General features: G+C 41.3%; 1 protein-coding gene across 9 annotated transcripts in view; it reads right to left on the bottom strand.

Moving 5' to 3' along the window:
* DPY19L4 (dpy-19 like 4) overlaps nt 1-14,008 on the bottom strand; it is a 72,253-nt gene that overhangs the window by 23,045 nt on the left and 35,200 nt on the right. For 6 of the 9 annotated variants that reach the window (XM_054498699.2, XM_063668980.1, XM_063668981.1 and 3 more), the window contains 6 exons: nt 12,849-12,972; nt 7,027-7,161; nt 3,588-3,719; nt 3,092-3,190; nt 2,194-2,267; nt 320-478 (listed from right to left, as the gene is read on the bottom strand). In XM_054498699.2, the coding sequence (XP_054354674.2) occupies nt 320-478; nt 2,194-2,267; nt 3,092-3,190; nt 3,588-3,719; nt 7,027-7,161; nt 12,849-12,972 (723 nt within the window). The remainder of the gene's footprint in view (nt 1-319; nt 479-2,193; nt 2,268-3,091; nt 3,191-3,587; nt 3,720-7,026; nt 7,162-12,848; nt 12,973-14,008) is intronic. The other 3 variants (XM_063668982.1, XM_054498701.2, XM_063668983.1) reach the window with 1 other exon arrangement.

Here is a 14,008-nt window from a genome sequence, read left to right as displayed (position 1 = left end):
TTACAGGCACGTGCCATCACGCCCAGCTAATTTATGTACTTTTAGTAGAGATGGGGTTTCACCATATTGACCTGGCTGGTCTCAAACTCCCGACCTTGCTATCTGCCCGCTTCGGCCTCCCAAAGTGCTGGGACTATAGGCATGAGCCACCGCACCTGGCCAACACATCTTATAATGATATTTTCCATGTCAATGAAAAGAGAATGGAATTAGAAGCTCTAAAACAAATATAAAAATATTGGAAGAATATTAAAAATAAGTATTTTATATATTTCCATAATGTATGTTAGTAATATGATTGATTCTCATAGGTACTTACTTAATCCTCCTAAAAATAACTTGCAACATAGAAAGAAAACAAATAATTAACACTAGAATATAGAAAGGTAATAAAGAAGACTGTGTCAATCGCAGAAAAAAATCTTGAGATGGTGCCTGCAGGGATTCTTGACAGAGGAGCCAATTCATTGTAAAATTCCTATAGAAGACAAAAAGCACGATATTAAATTCATAGACGTTTTAAACTGAACACAGAAGTATTTTTTTAATATCAGCAAAAACTGAGAAAAAACACATTTCCTAAACCCGTTTACTTATATTAGCAAGGTACTATCCTTTATAAATGAAGACAATAGTATCATATTAGTAAACAAAGCATGTGCTCTCACCAAAACTGCTCTAATAAATGTAAAACTGCTGCTTTTTATTACCAAGTAACGTGACCATCTCTAAAGTCCAAATAGCTTTTAGGGAATTTTGGTTTCTATCTTTATCTAGAAGACAACAAACAATTCAGCCGGCTAACCTCTACAAATACATTGTTGAATTTGGTAGCTACTAGAGACATGCAGTTTTTAAACAGCTGAAATGTGGCCAATTCAAATTGAGACATACTTTAAGTACAAAATACACCCAGGATTTCAAAGAAAAAAAGAGCGAAATAATGATTTGAAAAACAAAATATCTCCTTAATAATTTTTACATTGTTTACAAATTATTTTTATATATTAGAGAAAATATATTAAAATTAATTTCATTTGTTTCTTTGTATTTTTTAAAATATGGCTACTAGAAAATTACAATTACATAAGTGGTTCACATATTATTATTGGATAGACCTACTGTATATTGACAAATGTAATTCAACTAGGACCCATTTAAAACAGAGATACCTACTTATTAAGATAAATCATAAAATTTGAAATGTAAACCTTTTGAGCAGTATGAATCAGGATAAACATTTTTCGACTCTAAGTATGATCAACAAGACTCCTGGTTGAGCCGGGTGAGGTGGCTCACGCCTGTAATCCCAGCACTTTGGGAGGCCGAGGCGGGCAGATCACGAGGTCAGGAGATCGAGGCCATCCTGGCTAACACAGTGAAACCCCATCTCTACTAAAAATACAAAAAATTAGCCGGGCATGGTAGCGGGCGCCTGTAGTCCCAGCTACTCGGGAGGCTGAGGCAGGAGAATTGCATGAACCCGGGAGGCGGAACTTGCAGTGAGCCGAGATCGTGCCACTGCACTCCAGCCTGGGCAACAGAGTAAGATTCCGTCTCAAAAAAAAAAAAAAAAAAAAAAAAAGACTCCTGATTGTATATATGTTTATCTGCGTCCTCATTTCTCATCCATCTCTAAACTCCAATCCTCAATCCCTAGCCGTGGGAAAAGATGTTAGAGATGGAGTGCTGTTCAGGAGTGCTCACTGATAGACTGAGAATGTCTACTTCAAATCACTGGGTTTAGAACAAAATGTTAAAATTTAACAATATGGCAAACACATTCTAAGTGGTATTTTTTTTTTTTTTAAGAGAGGGTCTCACTGTTGCCCAGGCTGGGGTGCACTGGCACGATCTTGGCTCACTGTGACCTCCACCTCCCAGGCTCAGGTGGTCCTCCCACCTCAGCTTCCTGAATAGCTGGGACCACAGGCAATGCACCACCACACCCAGCTAATTTTTTTTGTTTTTTTGTTTGTTTGGTTGGTTGTTTTTTTTTTAGAAATGGGGTTTTGCCATGTTGCCCAGGCTGGTCTCAAACTCCTGGACTCAAGTGGTCACAATCCACCCACCTCGGCCTCCTAAAGTGCTGGGATTACAGATGTGAGCCACTATGCCCAGCCATTGAGTATTTTTTATCTTTATTGTCTAAGTGGTATCGATTTAGGTAAACTTACATAATCTAAAACTTACTTGGTCATATTTAGTCCAAATTTTACTTCAAGGAATTTCAGCATGTGCCCATTTTCTTTGTGTGGGACAAACATCTAGAAGAGAAAAACACCAGTTAAACAAAGAAATATTAGCTATGCTTACAAACACATGCTTTTCCCAATACTAGAGACAGAAAACACAACAAGACTACAAAACAAAAATATGAATAAATAATATATGGTATGACTATGAAACAAGGAGATTTACTGACATAAATCAATCCCATGACCTTATGCTGAAGCATAAACTACAATGGGGTAGTAAGAACATTTCTTTTTTCTTTTTTTTTTTTTTTTTGTTTTTTTGAGACAGAGTTTCACTCTTGTTGCCCAGGCTGGAGTGCAATGGCACGATCTTGACTCACTGCAACCTCTGCCTCCAGGGTTCAAGCAATTCTCCTGCCTCAGCCTCCCAGATAGCTGGGATTACAGGCACTCACCACCACGCCCAGCTAATTTTTTTGTATTTTTAGTAGAGACGAGGTTTCACCACGTTGGCCAAGCTGGCCCCAAACTCCTGACCTCAGGTGATCAAGAACATTTCAACCTTATCCCACCAGGCTCAAGTAACTCACCCACTCTTCTAAACACTTTTCATTTGTCTCACTTTATTCCATATATTGCTTAATGTTAACTGGGTAATGATGACATTTTTAACTTAATGAAAAATATGCATTCCCTTTTTCTTTTTAACTATATACAGAAAAGAATCAGAATCCTACTTTCTCACCCAATATGCTAGTTATGATTGTTGTTCAACTCAAAATTATACTGTTCAAACTCTATTACGTGCTATCTCGTTATTCTCATTAAAATTTAGTCCAATATATTTCATTATTCATTTCGTTTTACTATATGAATCCCAGAGAGTTACTTACCTTCATTATAATATTCAATGTTATTGTCAGAGTACACACCAAGTAAAAATTAATCACTTTTATTATTTTAGCTACAAAACTTCCTTTCTTCACATTCAGCTGTGGAGGAAAAATCATATGAACAAAGAAGTGAGGTGTTAAAAAATTAACAATTTAAAAAGTAATCATAAGAATGGCCGAGCACAGTGGCTCAGGCTTGTAATCCCAGCACTTTGGGAGACCAAGGATAGGGGATCACTTGAGGTCGGGAATTTGACACCAGCCTGGCCAAAACGGTGAAACCCGGTCTCTATTAAAAATACAAAAATTAGCTGGGTGTGGTGGTGCATGCTTGTAATCCCAGCTACTTGGGAGGCTGAGGCAGGAGAAACACTTGAACCCGGGAGGCAGAGGATGCAGTGAGCTGAGATGTACTCCAGCCTGGGCAACAGAGTGAGACTCCATTTAAAAAAAAAAAAAATCAAAATAAGAACAATAAAAAGAGAATTCTAATTACCTGAAGGCACTTAGCTAGCATTAAGGCTGCTACTAAACTTAATAAAGGAGATACCAACAAAGCTGGATTCTCAAACTGTAGTAAATATCCCAGAAAGAGGGAAAATATGTAGATTTTATAAACTTCATAAACCTGTTGTGACAAAAATAAAATAAGTGAGAATAAGTTATATTTTATCATACATATTTTCATTTGTTTTATACAGATTTAACTATAATTATACAGTTAATGCTCTACTATAATTTAGGAAAGTATTATGCAAATGTTCAATCAATATTTTTAATGTTGGCCAGACATGGTGGCTCACATCTGAAATCCCAGCACTTTTGGTGGCCAAAGTGGGTGGATCATTGAGGTCAGGAGTTCGAGACAAGCCTGGCCAACATGGTGAAACCCGTCTCTATTAAAAACAAAAAAAATTAGCTGGGCATGGTGGCGGGAACCTGTAATCCCAGCCACTCGGGAGGCTAAGGCACGAGAATCACTTAACCCGGTAAGTGGAGGTTGCAGTGAGCCAAAATCACACCACTGCACTCCAGCCTGGGCAACAGAGCAAGACTCTGTCTCAGGACAAAAAAAAAAAAAATATATATATATATATATATATATATATACACACACACACACACACATATATAAATATATATATATATAAAATAGTGTGTAATAAACTTATCACTGTTTTCTTTTTTTTTTTTTTTTTTTTTGAGACAGAGTCTCGCTCTGTCGCCCAGGCTGGAGTGCAGTGGCGTGACCTCGGCTCACTGCAAGCTCTGCCTCCCGGGTTCACGCCATTCTCCTGCCTCAGCCTCCCAAGTAGCTGGGACTACAGGTGTCACCACCACGCCCGGCTAATTTTTTTGTATTTTTAGTAGAGACGGAGTTTCACTGTGTTAGCCAGGATGGTCTCGATCTCCTCACCTTGTGATCTGCCCGCCTCAGCCTCCCAAGGTGCTGGGATTACAGGCATGAGCCATCACGCCTGGCCCTTATCACTGTTTTCTTAAAACTCTCTGGAAACGAAATAAAGAGCTTTAAAAGCATCAGTGTCTAAATCAGACTGGAAGAACCTTCTTAATTTCACTTAGTTTGCCCTGTTATTAAAATTCATCTATGCAACCTCAAATTACACAAATCAAAAATCATAATTTTTAGCAGCAGCCCCCAAAACCTACCCAGTGAAAATATACTGCCATGAAATGTACCATCAGAGTAAAGTATTGTTTTTGGTCCAACTAGTGAGCATAACAAAGTTAAATGCAATGTTTTATTAGAAGATCTCCCAGAAAATAGTTGTATGCTAAAAAACAGGCCAGACTCGGTGGCTCACATCTATAATCCCAGCACGTTGGGAGGCAGAGGCAGGAGGATGGCTTGAGCCCAGGAGTTTTAGACCAGCCTGGCCCGGGCAACATGGCAAAACCCCATCTCTATGAAAAATAGAAAAATCACCTGGGGCTGGGCGCGGTGGCTCATGCCTGTAATCCCTGCACTGTGGGAGGCCAAAGAGAGTGGATCACTTGAGGCCAGGAGTTCAAGACCAACCTGGCCAACATGGTGAAACTCATTCTCTACTAAAAATCCAAACAAAAATTAGCCGGGTGTGGTGGGGCATGCCTGTAATCCCAGCTACTCAGGAGGCTGAGGCAAGAGAATCACTTGAACCTGGGAGGCGGAGGATACAGTGAGCTGAGATCGCACCACTGCACTCCAGCCTGGGTGACAGAGCAAGACTCTGTCTCAAAAAAAGAAAAAAAAAAAGAAAAGAAAAATCAGACGGGCATGGTGGCACACACTTGTATTCTCAGCTACTCAGGAGGCTGAGGTGGGAGGATTGCTTGAGCCTGGGAGGCGGAGGTTGCAGTGAGCCGTGACTGAGTCACTGCACTCCAGCCTGGGTGACGGAGTGAGACCCTGTCTCCAAAAAAGTAAAAATAAATAAACAAAAATAAAAAACAAACAAAAAGACAGAAAAAAAAATCAGTCAATAGCCAGAGCCACTTAAAAAAAAAAAAAAAAAAGATACCTTGGCCAAGTGCGGTGGCTCACACCTGTAATTCCAAAGCTTTGGGAGGCCAAGGCGGGCAGATCACAAGGTCAGGAGTTCGAGACCAGCCTGGCTAACATGGTGAAACCTCGTCTCTACTAAAAATACAAAAACTAGCTGGGCATGGTGGCAGGCGCCTGTAATCCCAGCTACTCAGGCGGCTAAGGCAGGAGAATCGCTTGAAGCCGGGAGGCAGAGGTTGCAGTGAGCTGAGATTGAGCCACCGCACTCCAGCCTGGGCAACAGAGTGAGACTCCATCTCAAAAAAAAAAAAAAAGATACCACTGTTACAAGTCAGAACAGTAGCTACCCTGTTGCGGGTTGAAGTAATGACTGGGAGAGAGAGCATGATGGAGTCTTCTGGGTGTTGGTAATGATCTATTCCCTTTGTTAATTTTTTAGAGGTGGGATCTTACCATGTTGCTCGGGCTGGTCAAGTGATCCTCCCGCCTCAGCCCACACCCCACCCAGTTAATTTTTAAAAATTTTTTGTAGGGATAGGGTCTCACTATGTTGCCCAGGCTGGACTTGAATTCCTGGGCTCAAGCAATCCTCCTGCCTTAGCCTCCTGAGTAGCTGGGACTACAGGCATGTGCCACCACACCTGGCTTACATTCTATTTTTGATTTGGGCTCTGGTTCTACAGATGCGTGCCAGTTACCAAATAACTCTCTTAGCTCCAAACTCCCCTTTCTATCCTTTGCCTGGCAATGCTGGGCCTGGGACTCTGCAGTCTACATTTCTGCTTTTCCTGTTGGTTCCCTATGAAGCTCTGCCAGTAGGAAATGCTAGAGGGAAAGTGCAAGCCTGGCTCCTTCCTCTTGCTTCCCGATGGCTTGAGGTTCCTGTGATCTCACCTCAAGGATGCTTCTTCACCCCAACAGAGCAATTACTTCCTATGGAAGCACTGGATGCAGCTGCAGTTTTTCCAACACTTCAAGAACCAGCTTCATCACATCTTCCAGCTCAAGAAACCCAAGACCAGCCAGCCACAGCCACATCCTCAGACGCCTGGGTCCTATTTCTGAAGGGCCCTACTTTTGAGCAAAGCTGATATTTCTGAGCTCAAAAGTCTGAGTATCAGCTCCGTGAGGTCCCTGTTCTACATTTCTACATTTTAATAATTTCATCTTTTTCCCTAGCAGTTAACTGCTTTCTGCAGTTGCGATCTCTATGAAACTTTCAGGCTCATATCACCCTTTCGTTTAGCAAGTTAATGACGTTATACTTGGTTAACAATTTACATTAACTTCTCTCTGTCCAAATAACTTAAATATTGTATGCATCGGGGTTCCCATATGAGTGTATGGATGAAGAAAAGAGAGGTTTTAAGATACAATGCTATAAATACATTTATTCTCTTAAAATCACCATTTCAAAATGCCATAATACCTTGTCACTTTGCTCCACTGAAAAGATATCTAGCAGGAATAGAGATATTGCTTGAAGAAACAGGAGATAGTGGCTATACTCCCACATCATCATAAATGTGTAAGTTGAAGCACTCATCAACAAGTAGCAAAACCTCTAGGGAAAACAAATGAAAGAAACTAAATATCAATAACTTTATTACAATAAAAGCCTATGAGACTGTTACCTCAAAGTTGTAGCTCTGTTAACTCGTTCAACTTTAAGCTATATAATTATTGAAACTTTGTTTTTAAATCACATAATTATTATTAAATCCTTACAAAAACGACAAGAGCTCAAATAAGGCACTTGAGAGAAATCAACCACTTGTCCTTCAATGTTCAACATCACATTGAGAATTTCAGGAAGACAAAGGGGAAGAAAAAGAAAATTCAATATAATTTTCTTTCATCCCCAAAGAAGTAAAGCAATAAATATAAGAAAGGGTGGCATTTACTAGACCTGGCTGGTGAGCTTTTGTTATTGTGGAGGCCACTCCTTTTGCTGTGAAAATAACATTTCACTTCCATGGTGCTTCAAGTTTTAATAATTTCCTATTTTTCCCTTTGTTCCCTCAGTCCTAGTGGTGGTAGCTGCTTTCTGCAGTTGCAATCTCTATGAAACTTTCAGCTCTTATTACCCTTTCATTTAGCAAGTTAATGACTTTATACTTGGTTAACAATTTATGTTTTCTCTCTGTCCAAATAACTTAAATGTTGGTATTCATCAGGGTTCAGAACTTATTTTCCTAAGAACTTCATTTAAATAGTCTGCTTACATCTCAGCCTATTCCACAGCCCATGTCTTTGCTTTTTTCATCTCCTGTCAACAGAAGTGTTATCTTTCCCCAATGCCTGTACTGTCGGCCATATTAAACTTTCAGCTGTTTTCCTCTGCTAAATACTAAACACAAGGGATGTCCTTGCCCTTGCCGAAAAGCTGCCTGGCTAAGTCAATTCTGTCCTTCAAAATGTCATCTCCCATGTAATCCCTTAGCAAGTTACCAAGTCTGTGACAAATCCCATAACATATTCAACAACAGCCTCTCCTTCTTCTATGGACCTACTTTTAAATTCTGGATCCCTCCACTGGCTGTAGTGTCAAATGACCTTGTTCAGATAAGAACAGTGAAGCAGAAGGACAATAAATGTCAGTCAAGGAACCTAAGATAAGAACTGTGCTCTCTAAAACTAAGTCTTTCATACTCAGCTGACTATACTCAAGGATAAATTCCAGAGTCAGAAATACCTCAGCCATCAGCAGATAAAATAATTTTCCAGCATCCTGAATAAGATTAAGACCAGAGAACCAAATGTAAGAAATGGCAAACTTCCACCTGTTGGGCACATAACACCAACTGCAAAGCACAGAAGGGCTCTGACATAAGCTTCTGCTCTTCCTGTCACCATAGCTATGCACAGGGCAAGGGTTCTGGAAGCCTTCTAATGTGGAACAACCAGAACTGTAATAACCAGACACGATCATCCCCAGAAAAAGTAGTTCCAGAAAGCAATGAAGGCTCAAATCTAGACCCAGCCTAATTAACGTACTGGGCATTTGGAGATTACTTCTGAGATTCTGGGGGAAACCTACAACATACTAAAACAAATTGTTAATTCCAAGGGTTGACTCTCAAACTACTCTAAGAGCATACAGTAAAAATGTCTTAAAGATAGAACTATGTATCAAACACAACCTGGAGAGTTAGCAAAGTTATTCCTTTCCCTGAGCATTTTCAAGGTTCTGTGCAGTCTTGCCTACCCCTGACCTTGCTTGCTGTGTCTCACAGGGCTTCACTTTCACTGTGCCTGTAGTGTGAACTTTTTACACATAGGATTTATGTGATACATCAAACAGGCTTCAATAATCAACCACAAACGTTTCTGAATGACTCCAGATAATTGCACAAAAGATTGAACTGAAGTTGGATATCCTGAGGCAACTGGGACCACGAAACTCAGCCTCAAGAATGGGAAGCAAAATACAAAATATGTGATTTTAAAAAAGTACATGGCCCGGGCACGGTGGCTCACACCTGTAATCCCCGTACTTTGGGAGGCTGAGGCGGGTGGATCACCTGAGGTCGGGAATTCGAGACCAGCCTGACCATGGAGAAACCCTGTCTCTACTAAAAATACAAAATTAGCTGGGCGTGGTGGCACAGGCCAGCAATCCCAGCTACTTGGGAGGCTGAGGCAGGAGAATCGCTTGAACCCGGGAGGCAGAGGTTGCAGTGAGCTGAGATCGTGCCATTGCACTCTAGCCTGGGCAACAAGAGCGAAACTCCATCTCCAAAAATACAAAAAAAAAAAAAAAAAAAAGAACATGTAGACCAGGCACAGTGGCTCACACCAGTAATCTCAGCATTTTTGAGAGGTGAAGCCAGCTGAACTTCCTGGGTTGAGTGGGGACTTGGAGAACTTTTCTGTCTTACAAGAGGATTGTAAAACACACCAATCAGCACTCTGTAACTAGGATTGTAAAACGCACCAATCAGAGCTCTGTAGCTAGCAAGGGGATTGAAAAATGCACCAATTAGCGCTCTGTAAAACTGCACCAATCAGCACTCTGTAGCTAGCAAGAGGATTGTAAAATGCACCAATCAGTGCTCTGTAAAATACACCAATCAGCGCTCTGTAAAACACACCAATCAGCAGGATCCTAAAAGTAGCCAATCACAGGGGGGATTGAAAAAAGGGCACTCTGATAGGACAAAAATGGAACATGGGAGAGGACACACAAAGGAATAAAAGCTGGCCACCCCAGCCAGCAGTGGCAAACCACTTGGGCCCCCTTGCATGCTGTGGAAGCTTTGTTCTTTCGCTCTTCACAATAAAACTTGCTACCACTCACTCTCTGGGTCCATGCCATCTTTAAGAGCTGTTAACACTGACCACAAGGGTCCGCGGCTTCATTCTTGAAGTCAGTGAGACCACGAACCCACTGGAAAGAACCAACCTCCGGACACACTTTGGGAGGCCAAGGCAGGCAGATCACTTGAGGCCAGGAGTTCAAGACCAGCCTGGCCAACATGGTGAAACTCCGTCTCTACTAAAAATACAAAAATTAGCTGGGTGTGGTAACCTGCATCTGCAGTCCCGGCTGCTAGGGAGGCTGATACATGGTAACTGCTTGAACCCGGGAGGTGGAGGTTGCAGTGAGCTGAGATTGTCCCACTGTACTCCAGCCTGGGCAACAGAGCAAGAGACTCCCTCTCAAAAAAAAAAAAAGTTGCTAAAATACTACTCAGCGATGACAAGGAGCAAAGTATTCACATATAATAACTCACATGGATGTCAAGGGCATTATTAGGCTGAGTGAAAAAAGCTAATCTTAAAAGGTTACATACTACATGATTTGATTCCATTTATATAACCTTTCAAGTTGACAAAATTATAGTGATAGAGAATAGATCAGTGGTTGCCAGAGGTTTGGGTTAGAGGAAGGATGTGATTATTAAGGTACACAGGAGTTTCTTAGTGGTGACGGAAGAGTTCTATGTCTTGATTATGATGACAGTTACTCAAATTTATACATGTGATAACAACTAATATGACTACACACCCACTTTCCACAAAAGCAGTATATGTAAAACCTAGTGAAATCTGAAGAAAGTCAGTGCCTGAATTAACAGTATTATATCAATGTCAATTTCTTGACTTTGACAAGGTATTACGGTCATGCAAGATATTATTGGGGGAAGTTGGGTGAGGGGTCAAAAATGTAGTAAGCCTAGATCATGCCACCACACTCCAGTCTGGGTGACAGAGCAAGTCCACGTCTCAAAGAAACAAAGAGATAAATATAAAGAAACTTAGGCAGTTCATTTTGCTATACCAAACTCTTTTTTTTTTTGGAGATGGAGTCTTACTCTGTTGCTCAGGCTGGAGTGCAGTGGTGTGATCTCAGCTCACTGCAACCCCCACCTCCGGGTTCAAGCGATTCTCCCACCTCAGCCTCCCAAGTAGCTGGGAGTAGAGGTGTACACCACCACACCTGGCTAATTTTTGTATTTTTAATAGAGAGAGGTTTCGCCATGTTGGCTAGGCTGGTCTTGAACTCCTGACCTCAGGTGATCTGCCTGCCTCAGCCTCCCAAAGTGCTGAGTAATATTATAGGGGTGAGTCACCACACCCGGCCTATATGAAACTCTTTTACTTAACAATTGAAAAACTATTCTTCCCTAATAGACAGCTGTACAATCAAACAGGAAAATATTCAATCATAGACTCCCTGACTATTAAAGAAAATATATTCTTGGCCAGGCGCAGTGGCTCACGGCTGTAGTCCCAGCACTTTGGGAGGCTGAGGTGGGTGGATCATTTGAGGTCAGGAGTTCGAAGCCAGCCTGGCCAACAGAGTGAAACCCCGTCTCTACTAAAAATACGAAAATTAGCTGGGTGTGGTGCTGGGTGCCTGTAATCTCAGCTACACAGGAGGCTGAGGCAGGAGAATCGCTTGAACCTGGGAGGCAGAGGTTGCAGTGAGCAGAGATCACGCCATCACACTCCAGCCTGGGCAACAGATAGCAAGACTCTGTCTAAAAAAAAAAGAAAATATACTCTTGTGCAGAAAGATCTTTATACAAATACAACATAAAGGAAGAGCACAAAGCTGAAATGTGTTCACGTTATTTTACACGCAAAAAAGGAAATGCTAGTTATAAAAATGAAATAATAAAGTTTGCTATGCTCGGGATATTTGTCACCACTGAAAGGAGAAAAGAATAGCACATTTTTTCAGAGATTTTTATAAAGGACCCATAAGTGCATCCTGTTTCCTGGACAACCAGGTTTAATAATCTCTGCTCTCTTTTTCTAGCCAGGAATTCTGAACCCCAGATAAGAAGACTATCAAAGGACTGTTACAATTCAGTCAATTTCAATATAACTGGTTGCCTCTATAATCATTTTATGCATTTTAAATCATTATTCTTTTTCTTTTTGGAGACAGGGTCTCTCTGTCGCCCAGGCTAGAAGGCAGTTGCGTGATCTCAGCTCACTGCAACCTCCGCCTCCCAGGTTCAAGCGATCCTCCCACCTCAGCCTCCCAAGTAGCTGGGATTACAGGTGTGTGCCACCACACCTGGCTAATTTTTGAATTTTTACTAGAGATGAGGTTTCACCATGTTGGCCAGGCTGGTCTCAAACTCCTGACCGCAAGTGGTCCACCCACCTCAGCCTCCCACAGTGTTGGGATTATAGGCATGAGCCACCATGCCTGGCCTAAAATCATTATCCTGAGACAGATTCCACAGGCTTCTTCCAACTGCCAAAAGGATTGTGGCAACAACAATAACAATAACAATGTAAGAATCTAAACTACCGGGGTCTCCTGAAATTTTTACCAACCTACCTATACCTCAGTCACAGAAAACATGAGAAGAAACAGAATATGCAGTGCTGCTATCCAAGTTAACACTCCTGTCAGTTGTGGTCACTCTTTACATCTTGTTTAATATATCTTTAAGTCCTGGTGATTGAAGGCCATCAATGTTCCAGAAGTCCGAGAAGTGATAAAATAACAGTGGAATAGATTTTCAAAATAAGATATTTTTCATATATTTGTCAAGTTAACTATATTAAAGTGATAAAACATCTCCTTTCTCCTAATTTACTGTTAATCAGATTACAGAGTAACAGTGTTGTAAGAAAACTACCTAACTATATCTTTTATTATGTAGTAACCAGGCTTCATGAAATATGATTTAATTCTTACTAGGACTAAAATTTATTTGCTATTATGTACTACATTTGCAATACATCAGAATTAGCTGCAATAGATAAAACAGATTTGTATCTTACCTCTCCATAAGTATTTAAGTTGCTTTTTAAATAGCCTGTAAGTGCAGCAATTTGGCATGCAAAATATGGTAGTGCCCAGTTTTCTCTTAAAGGAATGGAGTATTCAATTCTTGTTGTATCTACCCTAAAATAAACCACAGATGAACAGTAAAAATAAGACATTATATTTGTGTTACACTATACTTTTCAAAGTACTTTAACACAAATCTCATTGTTCTCCATAACAATCCTGTGAGGTAGGCATAGCCAGATCCACCATTGTCCTTTTTTTTTTTTTTTTTCTCGCTCTGTCGCCCAGGCTGGAGTGCAGTGGCACGATCTCGGGTCACTGCAACCTCTGCCTCCAGGGTTCAAGTGATTCTCCCGTCTCAGCCTCCTGCGTAGCTGGGATTACAGGTGCGCGTCACCACACCGGCTAATTTTTGTATTTTTAGTAGAGATGGGGTTTCACCATGTTGTCTCAAACTCCTGACCTCAGGTGATCCACCCGCCTCGACCTCCCAAAGTGCTGGGATTACAGGCATGAGACACCGCGCCCAGCCCAGATCCACCATTGTCTATACAACATCTTTGAGCAAATTAATAGGGTCTCACACCTGGCCCCCACCACCCCCAAGAAGCTGCAGAGCTACTGTGCACTACTTGGTGAAACAGATGTGCCTCTGTGAGAGATTGAAGAAGGCATGCCTTCTCTGGACAGACCCCATGCTAAGGTACACAGCTTGTTGCACAGAGTACCCCGGATTTCAGCCCCACCCTCCCTTCCCTTAACCAGATGGCTACCCTTCACTAGAGTGGACAATCTGCACCACATAATTAGCAGCATGGTAGATCCAAAGTTCTTATTCCCCTTTACAAAAGGAGTATGAAGTTCAGAAATGTAAGGTAACTTAATCAAGGCCATCTAGCTAGTAGGTGGCATAATTGGGATTAAAATGCTTATCTTTTGATATCTAATTCAATAATCTTTTCAGTCAGCAGGTTCCCCAGAATTAATATCACAGTCTTGTATGTGATATACTTAGAGACTTTTGAAAATTCCCAAAATCAGAAATATAGGAATGTCAGGCCAGGCGTGGTGGCTCACGCCTGTAATCCTAGCAATTTGGGAGGCTGAGGCAGGTGGATCACTTAAGCTCAGGAGTTCCAGACCAGCCTGG

The sequence above is a fragment of the Pongo pygmaeus genome, chromosome 7 (genome assembly GCF_028885625.2).
Source record: "Pongo pygmaeus isolate AG05252 chromosome 7, NHGRI_mPonPyg2-v2.0_pri, whole genome shotgun sequence".
Taxonomy (NCBI): Eukaryota; Metazoa; Chordata; class Mammalia; order Primates; family Hominidae; genus Pongo; species Pongo pygmaeus.
This window is presented reverse-complemented; position numbering and strand designations above follow the sequence as displayed.